Here is a 21,082-nt window from a genome sequence, read left to right as displayed (position 1 = left end):
GTGACATTCCCACCACCACCTCGGACCTCTACAGCTTCTGCACCCTGGCCCAGGAAGTCTTCACTGGTCAGTGAGTGGCTGTGCCCTGCCCCACGGAGGCACCCTCCTGCTTGGGTCCCTAACTGTGCTTCCTGGTAGGAGAGCTGCCCTGGGCTGGTAGAGGGGGACCCAAGGTGAAGGCCAAGCTGGAGGCAGGGGAGAGCCCGGCCCTGGACCCCTGGGTGCCGGCGCCCTACCAGGCCCTGGTTCGAGCTGGGCTAGGCCTAGCGCCTGCTGACCGCTGGGGCAGCCTGCAGAGTACTCAATACCTACTGCGGGAGGCCACAGCCCAGGTACAGGGCAGGTCGGCAGGGCGTGGGTGGTGGCCATGGGACCCCAGGCAGGCCCATGTCCCCATACCCAGTCTCTGGTCCACAGGACATGGCTCCTGAGGTGGGCTCCCCGATGGAGTGGACCACGCTGTCCCCTGCATCCCAGGCTTCCCCACCAGGTTAGAGGGCAAGGAGGAGATAATGGCAGGTGCTGGGCACAGCTGAGCTGTGCCCCCCATCTGACCAACTGGTTTGTCCCCACAGAGAAACTGTACGGTGAAATGGCTCAGAGCCAAGAGCACACGCAGGCCTGTGCCCACTGTGATGTCTCCAGGCCCCATCCCATCCCAGGTGGGAGCCAGCATGGGGCCGTGGGGGACCAGGGGAGCTGTGGGACACCTGGGCAAGCCATGGCACCTCTCTGCCATCCCTCTCTGCAGGCCCCGGAGACTCCTGAGGTCACAGGCCACAGCAGGGTCCCAAGGGGCATAGCTTGGAACTCGGGCAGCAGTTTGACTCTAGGCAGCAGCCCCAGGCCTGGCCACAGCCTCAGAGCCCCACAGCCCCACAGTCAGGGCCTGCCTGCAGTGCTGCGTAGAGCCCGGCTCAACGGTATGGACACCCCAGAGCCCTGCACCGCTGTCCCATTGCTAACCTGTGGCCTCCTCCGCCCACCCTCCAGTAGTCACCAATCCTGAGTTCCCTAGCTGCCCTCCTTTGACCAGGGAACTTCGGGGACACCCAAGTGTCCCCTCTCTAACCTGTGACCCTTAACCAACCCTGCATTCCAACCTTAACCCTTCCCTGCACTCCAACTCCAGCCTCCAGGACTCAGCCTCCCTGCTGGGGACCCCGAGCTCTGCGGAGCAGTTTGAGGAAGCTCTCAGCCAAGACTCCAGCCCTGCAGGGGCTGCTGCAGCACACACACAGGGTTACCCTGCTGGACCCCCAGCCCTGTGAGCCCACCCGCAGCCTGCTGAACCACAGGGAGGCTTCCCACACGCTGGGAGGCTGCCGACCCCGAGCCCAGCCTGTGCCCCACCCCGCCCTCCCAGGCCTGCTGGAGTGCCATGGCTAGCAGGTGGCAGCTGTAGCCTTCTCTCCTGCAGACACCCAGTGCTGAGCTGACTGGAGGCGGTCTTTTCCCCAGCCTGCAGAAGTGAGACCTGAGGCCTTGCATGGGAGAACCCTGAGGCCCTTCTTTATCCCTGAGGTAACCCTAGGTCTACCCTTGCCTCCCTGCTCCCCAGGATGGACCTGTTGGAGGAGATCATGGCAGAGCTGCAAAAAGGATGTCAGCTCGGAGAAAAGCCCAGCCTGAGCCCCACTGCTGACCCAGACTCCCAGGGTACCCATGGTTCCCTCTCTGAGACATCGCCTCTCAGAGCTTCCAGGATAACTCCCACCTTGGCGCCTCCTCAAAAGTAAGTAGAATGATAGAGCACCTCCTCCATCTCTCTTCGCTCACTGAGTTTGGCCCCAGCCCAACACCAACAGCCACATTTTCACCATTTTATTCATTAATGTTGTCAGATGGTTTAGTGGGGCATGTGGGGAGAGAAGGGCAGGAATTGTCCCCCCACCCCTGTGCACAGGTCAGGACATGCTGGGGGCTCCTGGAGGGAGAGGAGGATGGGGTCAGCCTAGCGCCCCCTCCCCAGATTTGTGCAAGGATCCCCAGGATGGAGGGAGGTGGGGGGACGGGCGGACCCGTCAGCCCAGGATAGGGAAACTGGGATTGCAGGTTAGAAGCCCACATCAGAAGCAAGTTACAAAGTTAGAAACCTGGGGTTAGGGCTCAAGAAAATACAAAACAAGGGATTTGGCTGGGCCAAGATCCAGTGAGGGTGAAGGGAAGGAAGGACGGCCCCTCCCAGCTGGCGCTCAGCAGTAGCTTCGGGTCTGGCCCTCAGAGTGGAGGGACCAGCTGGGAGTGGGGTAAGGGGGTGGGGGACCAGCCCCCTCCCCTCTTTGTCCTCTATTTCTGTACAAGGACCCTCGGTGGAGCTCGCCCCCTCTCCCGTAGGCTGGCGGGGCTGCCCTGTAGAGCAGGAGAGACTCCGGGGGGCCCCAGGGACTGGGCACCCTGTGAGGGATTCGGGGGCCCCAGGGTGCCCGTTGTTTCTGGGGAAGGCGGGGGACTGGGGGACCCGGATCTGAACGGCTTCGGGGGTGGGCAGGAGGGGAAGAGGAGGAGGAAGAGGCAGGTGAGGGACCCCTGGGCCCTAGGGCTAGGTTGACGTAGAGGGGCTCGGGCTGGGTGGGGCGCCGGGCAGGGTGCTGGGGGGCTGAGTAGCCAAGGTGGTCGGGGGGAAAGCAGGAGGGGGCTGGTGGGTAGCTGAGCAGGAAGTCGGGGGACCTGTGGAGTGGGGGCGATTGGCCCAGCATGCCGTAGGAGGCATTGAGCCTGTCAGGGGGCATGGAGCGAAAGGGACTCCAGGAGCGGGTGGGGCCAGAATAGGGGGACCCCTCACCTGCCCCGATCTCATAGTACAGGTTCTCTCCCCTGTCGAGTGGTGCAGGGGGGCCCAGGGAGCTCCTCCAGACTGGGGCTGGGGAACTGGGCTGGAAGGATGGGGGACCCAGGGGATACAAGCCTGGCTTGGGGACCCCAAGGAAGGGTGGCAGGCACTCCCTGGGGGCTGGGGAGAAGAAGCCGGGGGCAGGAACCTGTGAGGGGACAGAACATGGGGACTGGGCTGCTGCCTCTGGCACATCCCTGCCCCCCCCACCTGCTCTGAGCTGGGCACTGACCTGGGTGGGGCCTCGGAGTCCCCTCCTTGAGGTCCCCATGGGCCGCTGGCTCCTCAGCAGGCTCCCATCACTTTGTTGCCTTGGTAAATAGGGTGGGGGTCCTGGCACCCAGGCACCCGGGTGGGCTAGGGAGTTGGGGGCTGGTGCACTCCCTGAGGTCCCTGGTGGCTCCCCACCCACCTCCAGAGACAGAGAACGGCGGAAGGGGGATTGGGCAGCAGGTGGGGTGCCCCCGCACTCCTGCTGGCTCTGTTGCTCGGCCACCTGCTGAGCCCGCTCAGCTAGGGCCAGGGCCATGAGGCGTGCTGGGTTCTTGGGGGGTGGGGGTGGGGCACCCCCAGGTCGCAGGAGAGGCAAGGGAGGTGGTGGCAATGGTGACTCTGTATCAGGACCTATATAAATGAATGAAGAGAGGGGTTCAGCTGGGGCCGGGCCCTCAGCGTCAGTGAGGGCAGGCAGGGCAGGGGTGGGAAGGCTGAGCAGGACTCACCAAGCGGGCCCTGGGCTCCCCGGAGCTTGCTGCATGTCTCCTGCTGGCAGGTGTCAGTCAGTGGGGCCTCAGCTCCACGCAGCCGAAGGGGCATGAGATGTGGGTGCAGGGTCCGGCTGGGGCTGAGAGCTGGTGTTAGGGTGGCTGAGGCAGGTGCTCCTCCAGCCCCCAGCAGTTCTAGGACAGCCGGTGGCACTGATACAGCCAGGGGTTCAGAGATGTCCAGGCCAGCAGGTGAGGCGGGGCTGGTGGTCCCTCGTGGTGAGATGGCCTGGGGGGTCACCCTAGGTGGGAAGGCAGAGGCAGGGGCGGGGGGTGCCGGGCTGGCAGGAGGTGCAGGATCCCCTGGGGTGGGGCTGCTGCAGCGGAAGGTTAAGGGATCAAAGTCCAGCCCCCGGAGTCCCTCCAGGCAGCGGGGTGGGCTGAAGTCCAGCTCATCACCATCATCTAGCCATGCTGAGGTACGGTGCGATGGGGACCCAGAGAGTGCCCCCAGCCCAGCTGCTGAAGACTCGGAGGATGAAGAGGAGGACTCGGAGGATGAGGAGGAGGAAGAAGACAGACTCTCGCAGGAACCGGCAGGTGCTGGGCCCACAGGGAATGCGTCGCTGCTGGAGTGGGGTCGCCGCAGCCTGTGCAGCCTCTGGAGGCCTGGAGGGGTGGAGTCAGTGAGACCATCTCTGAGTATAGGGTGCACAGGCCCATAGGAAGCTGGGGAAAGGACAGGAAGAGGCACCTCCCCAGAAAGGGCCACAGTGGCTGTGAAGTTAGGAAGAGCTCTTCAGTTTCATGGCGAAGGAGACCATGAAGAGGACACTTTTGGCCCCACGCACAAAGGCCCTGTGGCCACCCCACACGCTGTAAGCACAAGACAAACAGATTCACATGTGGCTGACGAGCCGGCAGGACAGCGCCTCTGCTCCTGGATATGTAGAGAGCAGTACCCCAGGAAGGGGGAAGAAGGGCGCAGTGGCTCAGAAGAGCCCCCAGAACCAGGGCTGGGCGTTGTGGATAAGCAGTCCCCAAAGAGGCCAGAGGGCAGAACCCAGTAGCGCTGTGGGTTGCGAGGTACCGATGGGGAAAAAGCCAAGCTCCCCATGCAGGGGGCTGCCCCTTTCTTACAACGCTCCTTAAATAAAGTTTCCAAAATGACTCAGACTAAGTAAGCAGTGTGTTCCTTACACACACCTGTGTGTAATCAAACCCGGAGAGCAAGGGCATGGTGGCCTTCGAATGGAGAGGATGCCTCCGGTGGGGGGACCTCGAAGGGAAGAAGGAACAGGCTGCTCTAGTTTTGCCTGGTGGGTTCATGGATGTCCATAATATTATTTAAAAATGTTCAGCAGGAATAATAAAGACTTTTAAAGGGCCCGTCATGGAACAATGAGTAAGGTCAGTTCAGTGTGTGATGAACCAAAGGTGATACTGTATCCAACTCACTGTACATAAAGACTAGGTTCAATTTTTTACAAGCCCCAGGACCCCAAAACATGAAGTACAAAATTTGGAGGCCAAACCTGGGCCCCATTTCCTCCCAGCTCCACTTGGGCACAGGTAGCACCCCACCTCACCCCCCCCCCCCCCCCCCCCCCCCCCCCCGGCTCACCAGCCCCGCTGGCCTGCGATGACAGAGACTCCTCGCTCTTGGCAGATCTCAGTGTGACAGTGTCGGGTCTGCCACCTGCAGGAGAGGGAGAGGTAGGAGCGCACTCCAGCGACTACCAATGCCCACCAGCCCGTGGCCCAGCCTCTCACCTGAAGGCTGTGGTGGGGCACGGGTGCCCCCCAGCCAGGGCAGGGGCTTCTTTCGAGGGACACTGGGGCCCCGGCCCAGTGCAAAGAATGTCTTCCAGCTGCTGCCTCCTGGCTTCCGCTGTTTCTCCCCTCTCTCCCCTTTCCTCCTGCAGTTTGGAGGAGAAACAGGAGGCCATCTGAGGAACCAGGCCTCCACCTACCCCTTGCCACCCCTAGAACCCAGCATCCCACTCACCTTTCCACGGGTGAGGCCGGGGCCTTGGGAATTGTGGGCTCCGTGGGTGTCCCCAGCCGGCCCTGGGTGCGTGCCTGGGCTTCCTCCAGCGTCAGCAGGCGGGTGGAGGGGCAGCTGCCCGCAAGGGACTTGGGCCTGGGGAGCAGGCAGCGGCCTGGGGAGTGTGGAAAGGGAGGAGCTGTCAGCTCTGAGGCCGCCTAATGCCACAGGCAAAGCCAAGCGCCACAGCCCAAGCCCCGGCCCCGCAGCGTGCCCACCCGGGCTGGCAAGGCATGGGGCCGGGACGGAACAGGCAGGAGCGGGCGGGGGCAGCAGGCAGGTGGGAGGAGGGTGGAGCAGGACGAGCTGATGAGGAGGCAGCTCCCAGCAGCCAGTGAGGTCAGCGGCTCTGGCTTCAGTTACCTCGGGCCAGAGGGCCCTCCGACGTGCTGAGTCCTGACTGGGCTGGGGTCCGGGGCAGGGCAGGGAGTCTGGGTGGGTCCGGGGCAGGGCGGGGAGTCTGGATGGGGCCAGGGTGGGGTCAAGCCTGGGGACCTCCCACCTCCTCCCTGGTGGACCCATGGCCCCAAGAGCCCCCAGGAGCTACAAGGGGTGAAGAAAGAGCGGCGTCCGAGCCAAGAGGTGGGAATCCTGAGCGGAGGAGCTGAAATGAGAAGGAGGGGGGCGCGGGGAGGGAGAGGCCGGGGCGGGGTCCTCAGGGAGCCGGGAGGGAGGCCCAGCTTCAGTGGGGTAGGGATGGGACTGGGAGCCCACCTGCCCTCCCCTGCAGCCCTGACCGTGGGGGGCAGTAGCCAGGTCCTCGGGGTGAGAGAGCCTACCTGCAGGGTCGAGGCCTGCAGAGGTGAAGGTGTCGCTGAACAGGACGTCCACGTGGGTGAGCAGAAACTCAACCACCACTGACTGCACCCTAACTTCCCGGAAGGCTGCCGCACCACCCATCCCCACCGACTCCAGCTCCATGGACCTGGGAGGAGCAGGAGGGAGGTTGGGTGCCTTGAGCCCAGCTGGCAGGTTCTGGCAGGGCAATTCGGGAAGCCAGGGGAGGTAGTGACTGTCTATTTAACACCTCTGACCTTCTCAAACTCATCCTTCCCCCAGATCTGCCCCCTCCCACCTTCCCCTTCTGTCCCTGCAGTTCTTCCTGTGGCTCAGGACAAATAACTTGGAGCCCCCACTTTAACTCCCTCAATCAATCTGTCACTCCCTCCACTGCCCCCTGCCTGGCCCAGCCTCCAGCCTGGACGTCCCAGAGCCTTCTCCTTGCCTCCTGCTCCCGTCCCTGCCCCGAAGTATGTTCCCATCTGCAGCCAGATGGAGCCTGGGACCACCTGAGTCCTGTTAGGACCTGCCTGGCTCAGAGCCCTGCCCTGGCTGCACCTGACTCTGGAGAAAAGCAAAGTCCTCACTGTGACCCATGACCTAAGTCACCCCTCTATCTGGTTCCTGCACATCTCTGACCTCATCATTTCCTCTCCCTCAACCCCTCACTCATTCAGCTCCAGCCACACCAGCCTCCCTGTGGCTCCTCCATCGCACCTGGCACTGGCACAGGCCCAGACATCTGCACCTGCCACTGTCAGCCTGGCGCTCCCCAGATGTGCACTGGGGCCCTCCCTCATCCTCTGCAGGTCTTAACTCAAATGGTTCTTTTTTTTTTTTTGAGACAGAGTCTGATTCTGTCGCCCAGGCTGGAATGCAATGGTGCCATCTTGATCACTGCAACTTCTGCCTCTCAGGTTCAAGCGATTCTTGTGCCTCAGCCTCCTGAGCAGCTGAGATTACAGGTGCGTGCCACCATGCCCAGCTAGTATTTTTAGTAGGGGTTTCACCATGTTGCACAGGCTGGTCTTGAACGCCTGTGCTCAGGCAATCCACCCGACTTGGCCTTCCAAAGTGCTAGGATTACAGGTGTGAGCCGCTGTGCCCAGCCAATGGTGCCTTCTTAATGCAGTCTTTCTCACCCACTTTATTCAAAACTGTTCACCCCCTTCTCTGTACCCCAGGCCTTTCTTATTTTTCTTCATAGATCTTACCCAGCCCTCTGGCGTGCCACCTGTTCTACTGGTTTTCGTATCTATGCCCCAGGAAAATGTGAAGTACTGCAGGACAGAGGTCATGCCTGTCTCAGTCATCAAGTCCCCCCAGCTTACTCTGTTGCTGGCCATAGATGACCTGCCGAAGCCTCCCCTGCCACTCTTGCTAAAATCCTTACTCTTCCCTGACCCTGCACACTGGCCTTCCCTCCTCCTCTCTCCTCGCACTCATCACATCAGACTCTATTCTGTGTTTTTCCTGTTGATGTTCATGCTCCGTCTCCTCCATGAGCACATGAGTCCCAGAAGGACAGGGCCGTGCTCAGTGCTGTGTCCCCAGTGCTGGGGACAGGGCTGGGTCCATGGGAGGTATTTGATAGATATGTATCAAATGAATGAAAAAGTGAAAAGCTGGGCAGGTTCCTGGGGTGGTTTTGGGGGGAGACCTGAGGGCTGCCCTGGGAGGGAGCTGAGGGGCAGTCGGGTGAGCAGGCAGCTCACCGTAGCAGGTTGGGTGCCCAGACAATGGCCAGGTTGCGGGCATGCATGCTGGTGTTGGCACTGTGTCTTGCCATGCGGGCCAGATGCCTCAGCAGGTACTCCAGGGTCCTGGGGGTGAAAGCAGAGGGGGACACCTGAGCCTCAACCCCCTTGGAACCCCACTGAGTCCCGCCCTGCCCCTCCTGGTTTACCTGTAATGTGGTGGGGGCAGCTGCTGGATGACGTCGTGGACCCGCACCAGACGCTCGTCCTCCCCAGGCACTGACATGGCCTCCTGAGATGGTGGGCGTGATGAGGTCTGGGCCAGAGGCGTCCCGGCCCCTCCGTCCCGCCAGCTCCCTTACTCACACTGAACTTTCCGTAGAGCTGGTAGGTAAGCAGGGGGTTTGGCAGCTCTCGGAAGTAGAGCTTGCAGAGGGAGGAAACGCTGTGGATGTCCTGCAGAAAGGCGGGGCCAGACAGCTCCGGGATCCTCTCGCTGTCAAACTCATGCCTGAGGCCACCTCGTCAAGGAGGAGGAAGATCCAGATCAGAGGGGTCTTGCTAACCTGGCCATGCTCCTCCTGCCCCTACTTGAAAGTGCCCACAGGTGGATGGAACCCTCTTCCCCAGGTCCTACACGGGGCTTTTTAGAGGCAGAACCTTACTGAACTCCCCAACAAGCCTGTGTGGCAGAGGAGGATGCTTAGGCTCAGGCAGAGGCACCTCAGCCCACAGCTACCTGGGACTGTCTGACTCCAAAGTGTGAGCAGCTCCTACCATGCAGCTGCCATTCTCCTGGTCGTAAGAGAGCAAAAGCCCAGCACCCGGCTGCTCCCAATTCTCTGGTAGAGCCCACTGCCTGTGGTAAAATCTCCCACCCACTGCTACCTCCTGCCTCCCTCTTGGACTCCCCTCTCGGCGCCCCCTCTCAGTCTCTACAGGCTTCAAGCGCTCCCCTCTCGGCTTCCTGCAGGCCGAGCTCTTGCCTGGCTCCTCCCCGCCTCTACACCACGCCCTGGCTTGGAGCCTCCTATGCTTCCCCCTTCACTCAGAGTAAAAGCCAAAATCCTGAGGCGAAGTCCCAGCGCACTGGCAGGGGGACTCCTTGGCAGCGGCCTCCTGTCGCTGTTCTCTTTGCCCTGCTGCTCCCTCTGTATGGCCTGGCCCTCCCCTCCTCTAGACCCTCACCGCAGCCTCTGGATGTTGGAAGACACGCCTGAGAGCCGGTAGATCCCATCCACCACCCCGTGGGCCTCAATGAACTCGGAGCAGCAGCGCAGCACCTGGGGCACTGGGAGAAAGCAGGGTCAGGGCTGGGTGGGCCGCAGCCCTGGCGTGACAGGCAGGTGGGTAGGTGGGCCCGGGCCTCACCATCCTGGCCTGAGTTGCTAAGGTGCTCGCCAAGGTCACAGCCAAACACCCTCTGCCTCAGGATTCCCCGTTGCCTCAGCCGCTGCCGAGACGGGCGGGAGCGCATGAAGGTGCGGAGCAGGCCGGCCAGCTTCCCACGCGGCCGAGGCACAGCTGTGGGAGCAAAGGGCAAAGGCAGGCCACGTGGGGTCAGCACAGCCAGGGGCCTGGCGGGGCAGGGGCAGGGATCTGACCACCTATTTCTGTTACCTGAGGTCAGAGACGAGATACCCTGGGAAGCCGGGATGCCACATGGGGTGCCATCGGCATCTGCAGGGCAAACAACGGGGTGGAAGGGATGAGTGGGAGGCAAAGGACACAGGAGCCCCCACCCTCCCCATCCCTCCCATCCGTTCAGGCACTTACCGGCCTTCAAGCCTGGACCTGGCCGCTCTGTGAACAGTTCCACACATTCACTGGGGAAGAACCCGACCTGAGGAACATTAGGGTCAGTGGCTACGCCACCCCAATTGGCAGGTGCCCTAGCCCCACCTGTCCACACCCAATGGGGCTCACCTGGAAGCCTCGCTTGCCCCGCCACCAGCTGCGATCCTCTGTGGGCGGCATGTCGATCACGGAAACAATGTCTCCCACCTGGGAGTGGGCGGACCGGAGGAGAAGGGTCAGAAGGAGCACGGGGCATGGGGAGCCCAGCTGGAGACTGCTTCCCCACAGCCTTACCTCAAAGGACAGCTCATCTGGCGCCTGGGCCGTGTACCGTTTGATCACGTGGGCGGCTGCCACTGCAGGGATATTAAGCGACGCCTCCTCACTGAGGAGCAGTCGCCGGCCATGATTGTCCAGCTGAAACAGAGGCAGGATGTGGCAAGAGGTCAGAAGGCGTTAGTACAGGCATACCAGTGAGGCCACTGCCTGTCCCCCACCTAAGACCTCCTATCACTCAAGAGCTATTAGTCAAACACCTAAATTCCTGTTTGTAGGGGTGCAGCCTTGGTGCCCTTTGGGGGTGGGCAAACCTCGAAGACAAACCCCTTTATTTCCCTCACATATCCCAGGATTCTCCCAGCCAAAGCTTCCCCATCCACCTCCGCACCTTCATCCTCCACAGCAGCTACTGCATGGTTACCATCTAAAAACTCTCTGTGCTGGGCGTGGTGGCACACACCTGTAATCCCAGCTCTTTGGGAGGCTGAGGCTGGAGAACTGCTTGAGTCCAGGTGTTTGAGACCAGCCTGGCCAACAGAGCAAAACCGTTTCTACAAAACATTTTTTTTTTTTTAATTAGCCAGAGGCTGGGCGCAGTGGCTCACACCTGTTATCCCAGCACTTTAGGAGGCCAAGTAGGGCGGATCACCTGAGGTCAGGGGTTTGAGACCTGCCTGGCCAACATAGTGAAACCCCGTCTCTACTAAAAATATAAAAATTAGCTAGGCATGGTGGCAGATGCCTCTAATCCCAGCTACTCAGGAGGCTGAGGCAGGAGAATTGTTTGAATCCGGGAGGCAGAGGTTGCAGTGAACCAAGGTAGTACCACTGCACTGCAGCCTGGGCAACAAAGCAAGATTCTGTCTCAAAATAAATAAATAAATAAATACTAAATGAAATAAGATAAACAAAAATTAGCTGGGCATGGTGGCACGTATCTGTCATTCTAGCTACTCAGGAGGTTGACGTGGGAGCATAGCTCAAGCCCAGGAGTTAAAGGCTGCAGTGAGCAATGATGGCAGCACTGCACTCCAGACTGAGTGACAGAACAAGATCCTGTCCTTTATAAACCAAAAAACCTCTCTGGTTTAAGCCACTCCTGGGCAGGTGCTCTGTGAGTTACAGCCCAACCATTTCTAATTGACATACATTTAAATCTTTGTATCCTCACAGCCGAACACCTGCTAACACACTCACACATATTCTCTCACAGGCATGCGCCCACACAGACACTAAAATATCAATGCCTCCTCCACTCTGGCTTCTTTCTTTTCTGTGCCCACACACACTCCCAGGCTGGTTCTTGCCCCTCAGATACCCCTCACCCACTCTGAACTCCAAGCCCACCTCCATCCAGGTGAGCACAGGCCCGCAGTTGAGGTTACTGTCCACCAGTCCTGACAGCGTCTCCAGGTACTGCAGCAGCAGTGGCACCAGCATCTGGGGCAGGTTGTCAGGGTGGGGAGTGGCAGTGAGAGAGCCCACTGCCCTCCCACACGGTCCTAGCTCGTCTCTGGGCTGAAGTTCATCCTGAACGCATGGGTGCTGCTCAGCTGTTAGGCACTGAGCTATTGGCATATGAATGAATAATAGCCTGGGCTAGGCTCTTGAGTGCCCTGGTTGGTATGGCCATGGTGACCCACCATGGGACCCCGGACCTCCCCATGATCCTAAAACTTCTCCAGGTGGAGTGCAGCAGAAGCCTACTACGTTTCTAAGGCTTCTTCACTCACTCAGATTGGTTGGGACTTGGGCCATACCAGTATCTAAATATTTCTTTGTCTCCCTGCCTTGGTGATTTCACGCACTGCGAATGAAGACACACTCATGATGCAGGGGCTGAGACAACAAGCAGGTTACCTGGGCAGCCCTGGCACCCTCAGGGGGCGGGGGAAGCTCCGGAAGGCAGGAGAACCTTCGGTCAAATATGCACCGGTGGAGGTGGGTGTCCAGGGAACGAAAGTCATCGTAACTCCGGAGAACCGGCCAGGAACGGCCCTGTGGGAGCAGAGGGACAGAAGGGAGCAGGGGCCCCATGACACCGAGCTGAAGACTATGGCAGCCAGTCTCTCAGGCTAGATGAGAGGCAGGGTGGCCTCACCTGACAGGTCACCTGCACCCCGAACACCAGCTCATTCTCTCCAGAGAAGCTGGGCCCTTCACGGTCTGGAGACAGCAGGAGCTGCAGAGGGAAAGCAAGGCCCAGGTGGACTTTTGTCCCAGTCCTGACCTCAGCGGGATGACACTACTAGGGACGGGTTTGTGTCCCCTAGTGGACCTCCCCAGGGACAGGGCCTGGTGATGTGCTGGTGATGTAAAGGACCCTGGCACAGAGCAGATACCTAACAAAAGTTGTCGTTTAATGAATAAAAGAACAAACGGATGAATGAGTGAGCAGCTCTCCCCATCTGCTCTCACTCCTGCAACTTTTGCTGCTGACTGCTCAGATGCGTGCAGCAGCCAGTCACAGGGACAGGTTTCTGAAGCAAAGCAGCTGATATGTTGCAAGGTTGAGAGGATATTGTCTTTCCTCCTGGGTGCAAAGCCCACATACCTGAATGTGGCCAAAGTCGACATTCTCATAGTGGAAATGGGCACAGTCAGCCAGCCGGGGGAAGGGGCCTCGAGGAGTTGAGAGCCTGGGAGACAGGGGATGTCACCAGCAGCTCCTTGAGCCTCCCCAGCTCCTAAGCTGAGCCCTTTACTCCCTCACCCTCACCTCTTCCCAGGCTTCCCCTTCACACTGGGCCCCCCAGCAGTGGATAGGGGCTGCACTGAGCCCTCCCCTGGGCCATCCAGGCTGTCAGTGCTGCGTGCCTGTAGAGCAGAGAGAAGAATCAGAGGCCCCCAGAGATGGGAGCAAAGAGACAACGAGAGCATTGTTATCTGGCAGTGCAGCTCGGGCCCGGGTGCTCCACACACCACACACCGCCCTGAGCATGAAGCAGGAGGGAAGGTCGGGGGAGGTGAGGGCTGGGCTGAGGACAGGCCTGCTTCTTCGTGTGTGGTCTGGGGTGGGGGACTGGGGGAGCAGGGGCCAGGCATGAGGCAGGGCGGGCAGCAGGATGGAGAGCATGCTGGTCCCACATCTCCCTGCTGAAAACCCTTCCGTAGACCCTGCGGCGTACAGTCGCCTCCTACCACTGTCTGGACAATCACAGCTCCCATCTCATCAGCTTTCCTGCTTCCAACCTCTCCCCTTCTACCAGCTTTTCCGCAAGAGCCTGGATCATTTTCACAAAACACAGACCTGGCTCTGTTTCTCCATAGATCCTGAGCCTTCAATGACTCCCTGTTGTCTTCATGATGAAGTCTGAATTCTCTGGTCTGATATTCGAGGCTTCCGTGAGCTGATTTCTATTTACCTCTCCAATCCCATCTCTTTCCATTGCCCCCACTCTCAGAGCTCTTGAACTTCTGAGTCAAAAAAAAACCCCACCTTCTTCTCATTTCCTTCTACGCCTTTGCAAAGGCTGTTTCCTCAGCCTGAACACTCGCCCCACTTTTCCCTGGGTTCATTCATCCTCCCTCCCACCCCTCAGGTCTCAGCTCACATGTGCTCTCCTCCAGGAAGTTCTCCCTGACCCTTCAGGCTGCGCCTGGCATCTCTTCTGGACTCTCTTCATCCCCTGAGGTTACCCCATCCCAGGCTCCATGCCTCAACCGGAGCTTCTCCCTTCACAGCTCTGATCACTCTGAGATGCCACTGGTGGTGACAAGTTCATCTCTCTCACTGGACTATGACCAGACCCCCAGGCAGAGCTGGGCACCGAGTTGGTGTTTGAAGACAGGATTGTTCCTGACTCTTTTCTGGGTCCCCAGTGCCTAGTGCCAGCCCAGTCACACAGCAGGGGCTGGGTAAAATCTGAATAAATTAACCAGCGGCCAGACAGATTTGCCAGACTTGGCTATAGCATCTCCCTCCTCCAGGTCCCTGCAATCCTGAGTTACCCCTGGTTCTCATCCTCAGGGTCCATCCCCCTCCAGCCCATGAGGCTTCCCAAGGCAGGATGAGAGCTGACTCTCTGTGCCTGGAGCATGGGGCCTGCACAGAGGCGGTCTCAGTCAATGTCTGCTAAGAGAGGGAATGAATGGATGAATAAGCCAGAGCAGCATGGTGGGAGAGGGAGAAGGTGGGGGAAGGGGATGAGGAAAAGGAGATGGAGAGGATCGGAGGATCAAGGGAGGTACAGTGCTGGCCTGTTGGGGTGGAGTAAGGAGGGAGTGGCTGGAGAGACGAGGCAGAGGCTCAGACTGATGCAGGGGGGACACTGAGAGGAAGCAGGATGGGGTGAAAATGAGGGAGAAGGAGAAGAAAAGGGTCAGGCTGGGGATGGAGCGGGTGGGGGTGGGGCTCAGGAATGAGACAGGGGCTGTGGGGAGGGGGGCGCTCGGCCCGGGAAGGCTGAGAGCTGGGAGAAGGATGTCCAGGAAGGTGTTGGGATGGGGGCTGGGGTAGGACCCAGGAGCCTCTGGAGGCCCCAGCGGGGGCCACTCGGGTGGCGCGGGTCCCTTCTGGACCAGCCCCGCCTCCTCCCAGCCCGGGTACTCGGTCCCTGTCACCCCATCCAGGGCGTGGAAGAAGGGGATGCGCGCCGAGGGGGCGGGGTCAAGGTACGGACTGGGACCCGGGACGGGTCGCGGGACTGGAGGGACCACGGCGGAGGCAAAGGCCGAGGGCTCGGGCGGGGCCGGGGGGCGGGGCGCGCGGGGCGGGGCTGCGCGCGGACAGACTGACACGCGGACGGACAGGCTGACGGCCGCGTGGGCCCCTCACCACCATCGTTGCGTAGCCTCCTCAGGCCCCGGCCGCGCTCGACCCCTCGCTCGCCGTTCTCGTCGCCGCTGCCGCCGCCATGGCGACACAAAAGGGAGGGCGCGAGCCGCGCGCGGGCGGCTGCAGGCCCCGCCCCTAACGGCTACCCAGGGCTCCGGCGCGCGCCCCACGGGGGCGGGGGGGCAGAGGGAACGCGACGCTGCTTCTCATTGGCTCTGCCCTTGGCCTTCGCTCAATGCCCCGCCCACCAGGCGGCTTCTCATTGGCTTCTCCTTGGGCTCCGCCCTGGCTCGGTATCTTCAGTCCCACCCCCCGAAGTTTGACAGCACCACGCCCATGACTGCTTTTCATTGGCTGTCATCGCCCTCCTGAGACACGCCCCCAGGTTCTTTATGCTTTGCTTCCGACACTTCCAACACGCAATGGACCCTCCCCTTCGTCCACTCACAGTGGCCATTCTTCTGACTTTTTAAAAAATTTTTATTTTTAAATTTTATAAATAGAGATGTGGTGTCACCATGTTGGCCAGGCTGGTCTCGAACTCCTGACCTCAGGTGATCCGCCCATCTCGACCTCCCAAAGTGCTGGGATTACAGGCGTGAGCCATTTAAGAGACAGGGTGTCGCTCTGTCGCTCAGGCTGGAGTGCAGTCTTGCAATCGTGGCTTACTGTAGCCTCAGTCTCCTGGGCTCAAGCGATACCTCCCAAGTAGCTGGGACTACAGGCGCGTGCCACCACGCCTGGCTAATTTTTCTAGACATGGGGTCTCACTATGTTACCCAGGCTGGTCTTGATCTCCGGGGCTCAAGAGATCCTCCCGCCTCAGCCTCCTTTCAAAGCGCTGGGATGACAGGCATGAGCCACCATGCCAGGCCCTGATATTCTTAATTGGATTCTCCCACGGCCTCAGAGCAGTGCCCCGTTCCTCAAGTGGCTTTTCGAAGTCCGAGTCCCAAGTCCCACCTTTTCAGTCCCGATCCCGACCCCGCTCACATCATCCCGAGGACGCTCTGCCCATGGACATTTCTCATTGCCTCAGACACCTTGCCTAGGACATAAATCTAGGCTTTCTGTGACTTGGCCTCCCCCTGCCCACTGGACATTTTCTTGTCTCCTCTTCTGCTGCTTATTACGGGCCAGCCTCCAGCCTTGATGCTTTTTTTTCCTAAGAAAATGTTTAGGGAGAAATGCCACAGCATGGTTATGCCCCCCCATAAAGCCAATCCCAGTGGATCCTACTATTACCAGGCATGCCCAGATAACACTGTAATAATGCCCTTCACAAGAGGGTCTCTCCTTGGTCATGCCCTCCACAAGACTCTCACCTCAGAGGGTCTTGGTCTGTTCATTCATTCATTCACTCACTCAAACTCTGATCAATTTGTAGGTATGCAAAACCAGGAAAAAACATGTCCTGCCCACACTGGAGCTCAAAAGCTACTGAGAGAAAACAATGAACAAAATTAACATTAAAATATGTAGAATATTAGGCCAGGCATGGTGGCTCACCCCTGTAATCCCAGCACTTTGGGAGGCCGAGGCAGGCAGATCACTTGAGGTCAGGAGTTCGATACCAGCCCGGCCAGCACGATGAAACCCCTTCTCTACTAAATATACAAAAATTAGCCTGGCATGGTGGCAGGAGCCTGTAGTCCCAGCTATTTGGGAGGTTGAGGCAGGTGAATCGCTTGAGCCCAGGAGATAGAGGTGGCAGTGAGCCAAGATCATGCCACTGCACTCCAGTGACAGAGCAAGACTTCAACTAAAAAAAAAAAAAAAAAAAGGAATATTAGAAGACGAGTCATTCTTTGGAGAATAACTAAGCAGGGGCTGGGGAAAGGGAGTACTGAGGGAGGGGTGAACGTGCAGTTACTTACGTACTGACTTTGCTGACCTCACTCCCACCATAGGGATTTCCCACGATGTTCCTTCTGCCTGGAGTGTTTCCCCATCCACCACTACAATGATTTTCTAGTTTTTAATTTTTCAGTGTACATAATAGGTATATTTAGGAATATATATTGTGGGGGTACATGAGATGTTTTGATATAGGCACGCTATGTGTAATGATCACATCATGGAGAATGGGGTCCTGCAGTGATTTTAAATCTGCAAATTCTCTGACACTCTTCTTATCAAGACACAGAATCTATGACTGCTTTTTTTTTTTTTTTTTTTTTTGAGACAGAATCTCCCTCTGTCGCCCAGGCTGAAGTGCAGTGGAGAGATCTTGGCTCACTGCAACCTCCACCTCCTGGGTTCAAGTGATTCTCCTGCCTCAGCCTCCCAAGTAGCTGGGATTACAGGCATGCACCACCATACTCGGCTAATTTTTGTATTTTTAGTAGAGATGGGGTTTCACCACGTTGGCCAGGCTGGTCTTGAACTCCCGACAGGTGATCCACCCACCTTGGCCTCCCAAAGTGCTGGGATTACAGGCATGAGCCACCAAGCCCAGCCGATCTATGACTGCTTTCTATGAATCTGGGAAGGACTGGGATAGCTTCAACCAGTAGAAAACAGTGGAAGTTACACGGTGATTTCCAAGGCTATGCAATAAAAGGCAATGCAGTTGCTTGACCAATGTTCTTGTCCACTGGAGTGAGCTATAGAAGCATAGTACATCATATGCAAAGTGTGACTATATTGAGGCAGCCATGCTTTGAGGAAGCCGAAGCTAATGGAGCTATGTATAGGCATGACAGTCAATAGACCCAGTCAGACTGGGAGAAGACCATGGAAGAAGTTCCTGAGGATTCCACTCCACAGCCATCAAGTCCATCAAGTCACCTTTTAGTCTTCCTAGTTGAACCCCCAGACATCATGGAGCAGACAAAAATTGTCCCCAACTGAGCTCTGTCCAAACCTCTAACTCCCAGAATCCATGAGCATAATAAAATGTTTTATGCCACTAAGTTTTGTGAGCAGTTTATTATCCAACAAGACTAATTAGGACAGTCCTTTATTAACTAGATAAGTCCCACCTGTCTCAGCTCAAGTGTAACTTCCTCAGGAATGCTTCTAGACCCCAGCTGTGCCACAGCTAGATCAGGTTCTGCTACTGTAAACATCTTTTATTTCTCCTTATAGCTAACCAGCTATTTTTCTTGTCAATTTTATTTATTTATTTTGTTTGTTTTTGAGACGAAGTCTCACTCTGTTGCCCAGGCGGGAGTGCAGTGGTGCCATCTGAGCTCACTGCAGGCTCCGACTCCCAGGTTCAAGCGATCTTCGTGCCTCAGCCTCTCGAGTAACTGGGACTACAGGCACCCACCACCACGCCCAGCTAATTTTTGTATTTTTAGTAGACACAAGATTTCACTATGTTGCCCAGGCTGGTATCGAATTCCTGACCTCAAGTGACCCGCCTACCTCGGCCTCTGAAAGTGCTGAGATTACAGGTGTGAGCCACTGTGACCACCCTGATTTCATTTAAATGTATCATTTGTAAGTCACGTGGCCAGTATCCCGCCAAGCTTCACTCAGAGGTGCTGTCTCACTGGTGAGACCAGGAAGCCGGTGAGTGTCGTGCTCTGTCTGACCTGCAGCCCCTGGCCTCCTGCCACTGTGGAGTACCTCATTGGTATCCAAGGCCCCGACTATGCTCTTGTCACCTCCGACCGGGTGGCCGCCAGCAATATTGTCCAGATGAAGGACAATCATGACAAGATGTTTAAGATGAGTGAGAAAATATTACTTCTGTGTGTTGGAAAGGCTGGAAACACACAGTTTGCAGAATATTTTCAGAAAAAAGTGCTACTTTATAAGATGCGAAAATGGGTATGAATCGTCTCCCACAGCAGCAACTAACTTCACACACGGGAACCTGGCTGTCCTCGGAGTCAGATCCCATATCATGTGAACCTCCTTCTGGCTGGCTATGATGAGCTTGAAGGGCCAGTGTTCTACTACGTGGACTAGCTGGCAGCCTTGGCCAAGGATCCTTTGGCAGCCCACGGCTACAGTGCCTTCCTGACTCTCAGTATCCTGAGAGTCAGACCGATACTACAGACTGACTAGCTCATGTGAGCGGGCAGTGGAGCTGCTTAGGGAATGTCTGGAGGAATTCCAGAAATGCTTCCTCCTCAATCTACCAACCTTCAGGGTTTGAATCATTGACAAAAATGGCATTCATGATCTGGACACTTCCTTCCCCAAACAGGGCTCCTAACATCATGCCCTCCCTCCCACTTGCCAGGGAACTTTTTTTTTTGATGGGCTCCTTTATTTTTTCTACTCTTTTCAGGTGCACTTTTTTTTTTTGGAGACAGTCTTGCTCGGTTGCCAGGCTGGAGTGCAGTGGCATGATCTTGGCTCACTGTAACCTTCGCCTCCTGGGTTCAAGGGATTCTCCTGCCTCAGCTTCCCCAGTAGCTGGGATTACAGGCGTGTGCCACCATGCCCGACTAATTTTTGTATGTTGAGTAGAGATGGGGTTTCACCATGTTGGCCAGGATGGTCTCAATATCCTGACCTCGTGGTCTTCCCACCTCAGCCTCCTAAGGTGCTGGGATTACAGACGTGAGCCACCACGCGCCCCCCCCCCCCCCGACCCGGCCCCACCAAGGTGTACTCTTGATAAATGGTTAATTCAGAATAAAGGTGACTATGGATATATTTGAAAAAAAAAATGTATGGTTTGTTTAGAAAGGTTGGAAACAGGCTGGGTGTGGTGGCTCACACCTGTAATCACAATACTTTGGGAGGCTGAGGTAAGTGGATCACAAGGTCAGGAGTTTGAGACCAGCCTCACCAACGTGATGAAACATTGTCTCTACTAAAAATACAAAAAAAAACTAGCTGGGCATGGTGGTGTGTGCCTGTAATCCCAGCTACTCAGGAGGCTGAAGCGGGAGAATCGCTTGAACCTGGGAGGCAGATGTTGGAGTGAGCCAAGATCACACCACTGCACTCCAGCCTGGGTGACAGACTCTGTTTCCAAAAAAAAAAGAAAGGTTGGAAACAGATATTTACCATGTCTGTGCCATACAGAAGTTACTAGAAATCCATCTTACCCCTCCATTTTGTAAATGCAGATATCAAACAACCCCAGTCATATATTCCCTGTCATTTTATTATGAAACGTTTCTAACATACAGCGAAGTTGAAAGGTTTTACAGTGGACACCCCCACATCCACTACTTAGGTCCTGCCTGAACACTTTGCTATACTTGCATTATCTTATACCTTCCTATTACCCTATTTATCTATCAACCTAACTCATCTATGGATACATTTCAACATACATTGCAGACATTGGTACATTGCTCCCTAAATATTTTAGTGTACATACTTTTCTTTTTTTAAAGAAAGGGTGTAGTTCTGTAGCTCAGGCTGGGGTGCAGTGGCCTAATCTTAGCTCAGTACAATGCAGCCTTAACTCCTGGGCTCAAGTAAACCTCTCACCTCAGCACGCCTCCAAAACCTATTTATTTACTTATTTATTTTTGTAGAGATGGGGTCTTGCTGTGTTGCCCAGGGTGTTCTCCTGTCCTTAAGTGATCCTCCTGCCTCAGCCTCCCAAAGAAGTGGGATTACAGGTGTTATCTTTAACTGGAGTTCAATATTTTCTTTTGAGGTAAACTTTACATACAATGAAATTCACACACTTCACTAAGTTTGATAAGTGCATATACCTGTGTAACCCAAACCTCTCCCCAGCATGGCAACCAGTTTTTTAAATGTGGCCTCTAAAGCAAGTGTCAGAGACAGACAGAGAGAGAGAGAGAGAGAAATTAATTTTTTTTTTTAGGTGGAGTCTCACTCTGTCACCTAGGCTGGAGTGCAGTGGTGCAATCTCAGCTCACTGCAACCTCTGCCTCCTGAGTTCAAGAGAGTCTCCTGCCTCAGCCTCCTGAGTAGCTGGGATTACAGGCACCTACCATCATGCCCAGTTAATTTTTGTATTTTTAGTAGAGACAGGGTTTCACCATGTTGGCCAGGCTGGTCTTAAACTCCTGACCTCAAGTAATCTGCCCACCTCAGCCTCCCAAAGTACTGGGATTACAGGCATGAGCCACCCTGCCCAGCATTTGTTTTTGTTTTGTATTTTTAGTAGAAACAGGGTTTTACCACGTTGGCCAGGCTGGTCTCCAACTCCTGCCCTCAGGTGATCCACCAGCCTCAGCCTTTCAAAGTGCTGGGATTACAGGTGTGAGCCACCATGCC

At 56.9% G+C, this 21,082-nt stretch overlaps 1 protein-coding gene and 1 pseudogene across 9 annotated transcripts; one reads left to right on the top strand and one right to left on the bottom strand.

Moving 5' to 3' along the window:
- Positions 1 to 1,809: 1,809 nt before the first annotated feature.
- Positions 1,810 to 15,003, bottom strand: ARHGAP33 (Rho GTPase activating protein 33). Of its 9 annotated transcripts, none has more exons than XR_013530748.1 (23): positions 14,915 to 15,003; positions 12,857 to 12,954; positions 12,692 to 12,776; positions 12,239 to 12,319; positions 11,998 to 12,135; positions 11,485 to 11,577; positions 10,153 to 10,275; positions 9,988 to 10,065; positions 9,838 to 9,904; positions 9,682 to 9,741; positions 9,433 to 9,585; positions 9,250 to 9,352; positions 8,428 to 8,572; positions 8,271 to 8,353; positions 8,080 to 8,187; positions 6,364 to 6,509; positions 5,948 to 6,188; positions 5,546 to 5,699; positions 5,311 to 5,456; positions 5,162 to 5,236; positions 3,556 to 4,206; positions 3,066 to 3,457; positions 1,810 to 2,981 (listed from the first exon to the last, which is right to left on the bottom strand). XR_013530748.1 is itself a non-coding variant. In XM_078359087.1 (23 exons), the coding sequence occupies exons 5-23, from the start codon at positions 12,102 to 12,104 to the stop codon at positions 2,196 to 2,198; spliced, it is 3,561 nt and encodes a 1,186-aa protein (XP_078215213.1). In that variant the 5' UTR covers positions 12,105 to 12,135; positions 12,239 to 12,319; positions 12,692 to 12,776; positions 12,857 to 12,954; positions 14,915 to 15,003; the 3' UTR covers positions 1,810 to 2,195. The 9 variants fall into 9 exon arrangements, 5 of the variants coding, with proteins under 5 accessions (XP_078215213.1, XP_078215212.1, XP_035140024.2 ...); XR_013530749.1 differs by having other exon boundaries at positions 5,948 to 6,044; XR_013530750.1 differs by lacking the exon at positions 5,948 to 6,188 and adding an exon at positions 4,744 to 4,816.
- A 2,376-nt stretch (positions 15,004 to 17,379) lies between these two features.
- On the top strand, positions 17,380 to 19,154 carry LOC100408622 (proteasome subunit beta type-2 pseudogene; annotated as a pseudogene).
- The last annotated feature ends 1,928 nt before the right edge of the window (positions 19,155 to 21,082 follow it).

The sequence above is a fragment of the Callithrix jacchus genome, chromosome 22 (assembly GCF_049354715.1).
Source record: "Callithrix jacchus isolate 240 chromosome 22, calJac240_pri, whole genome shotgun sequence".
Taxonomy (NCBI): domain Eukaryota; kingdom Metazoa; phylum Chordata; class Mammalia; order Primates; family Cebidae; genus Callithrix; species Callithrix jacchus.
This window is presented reverse-complemented; position numbering and strand designations above follow the sequence as displayed.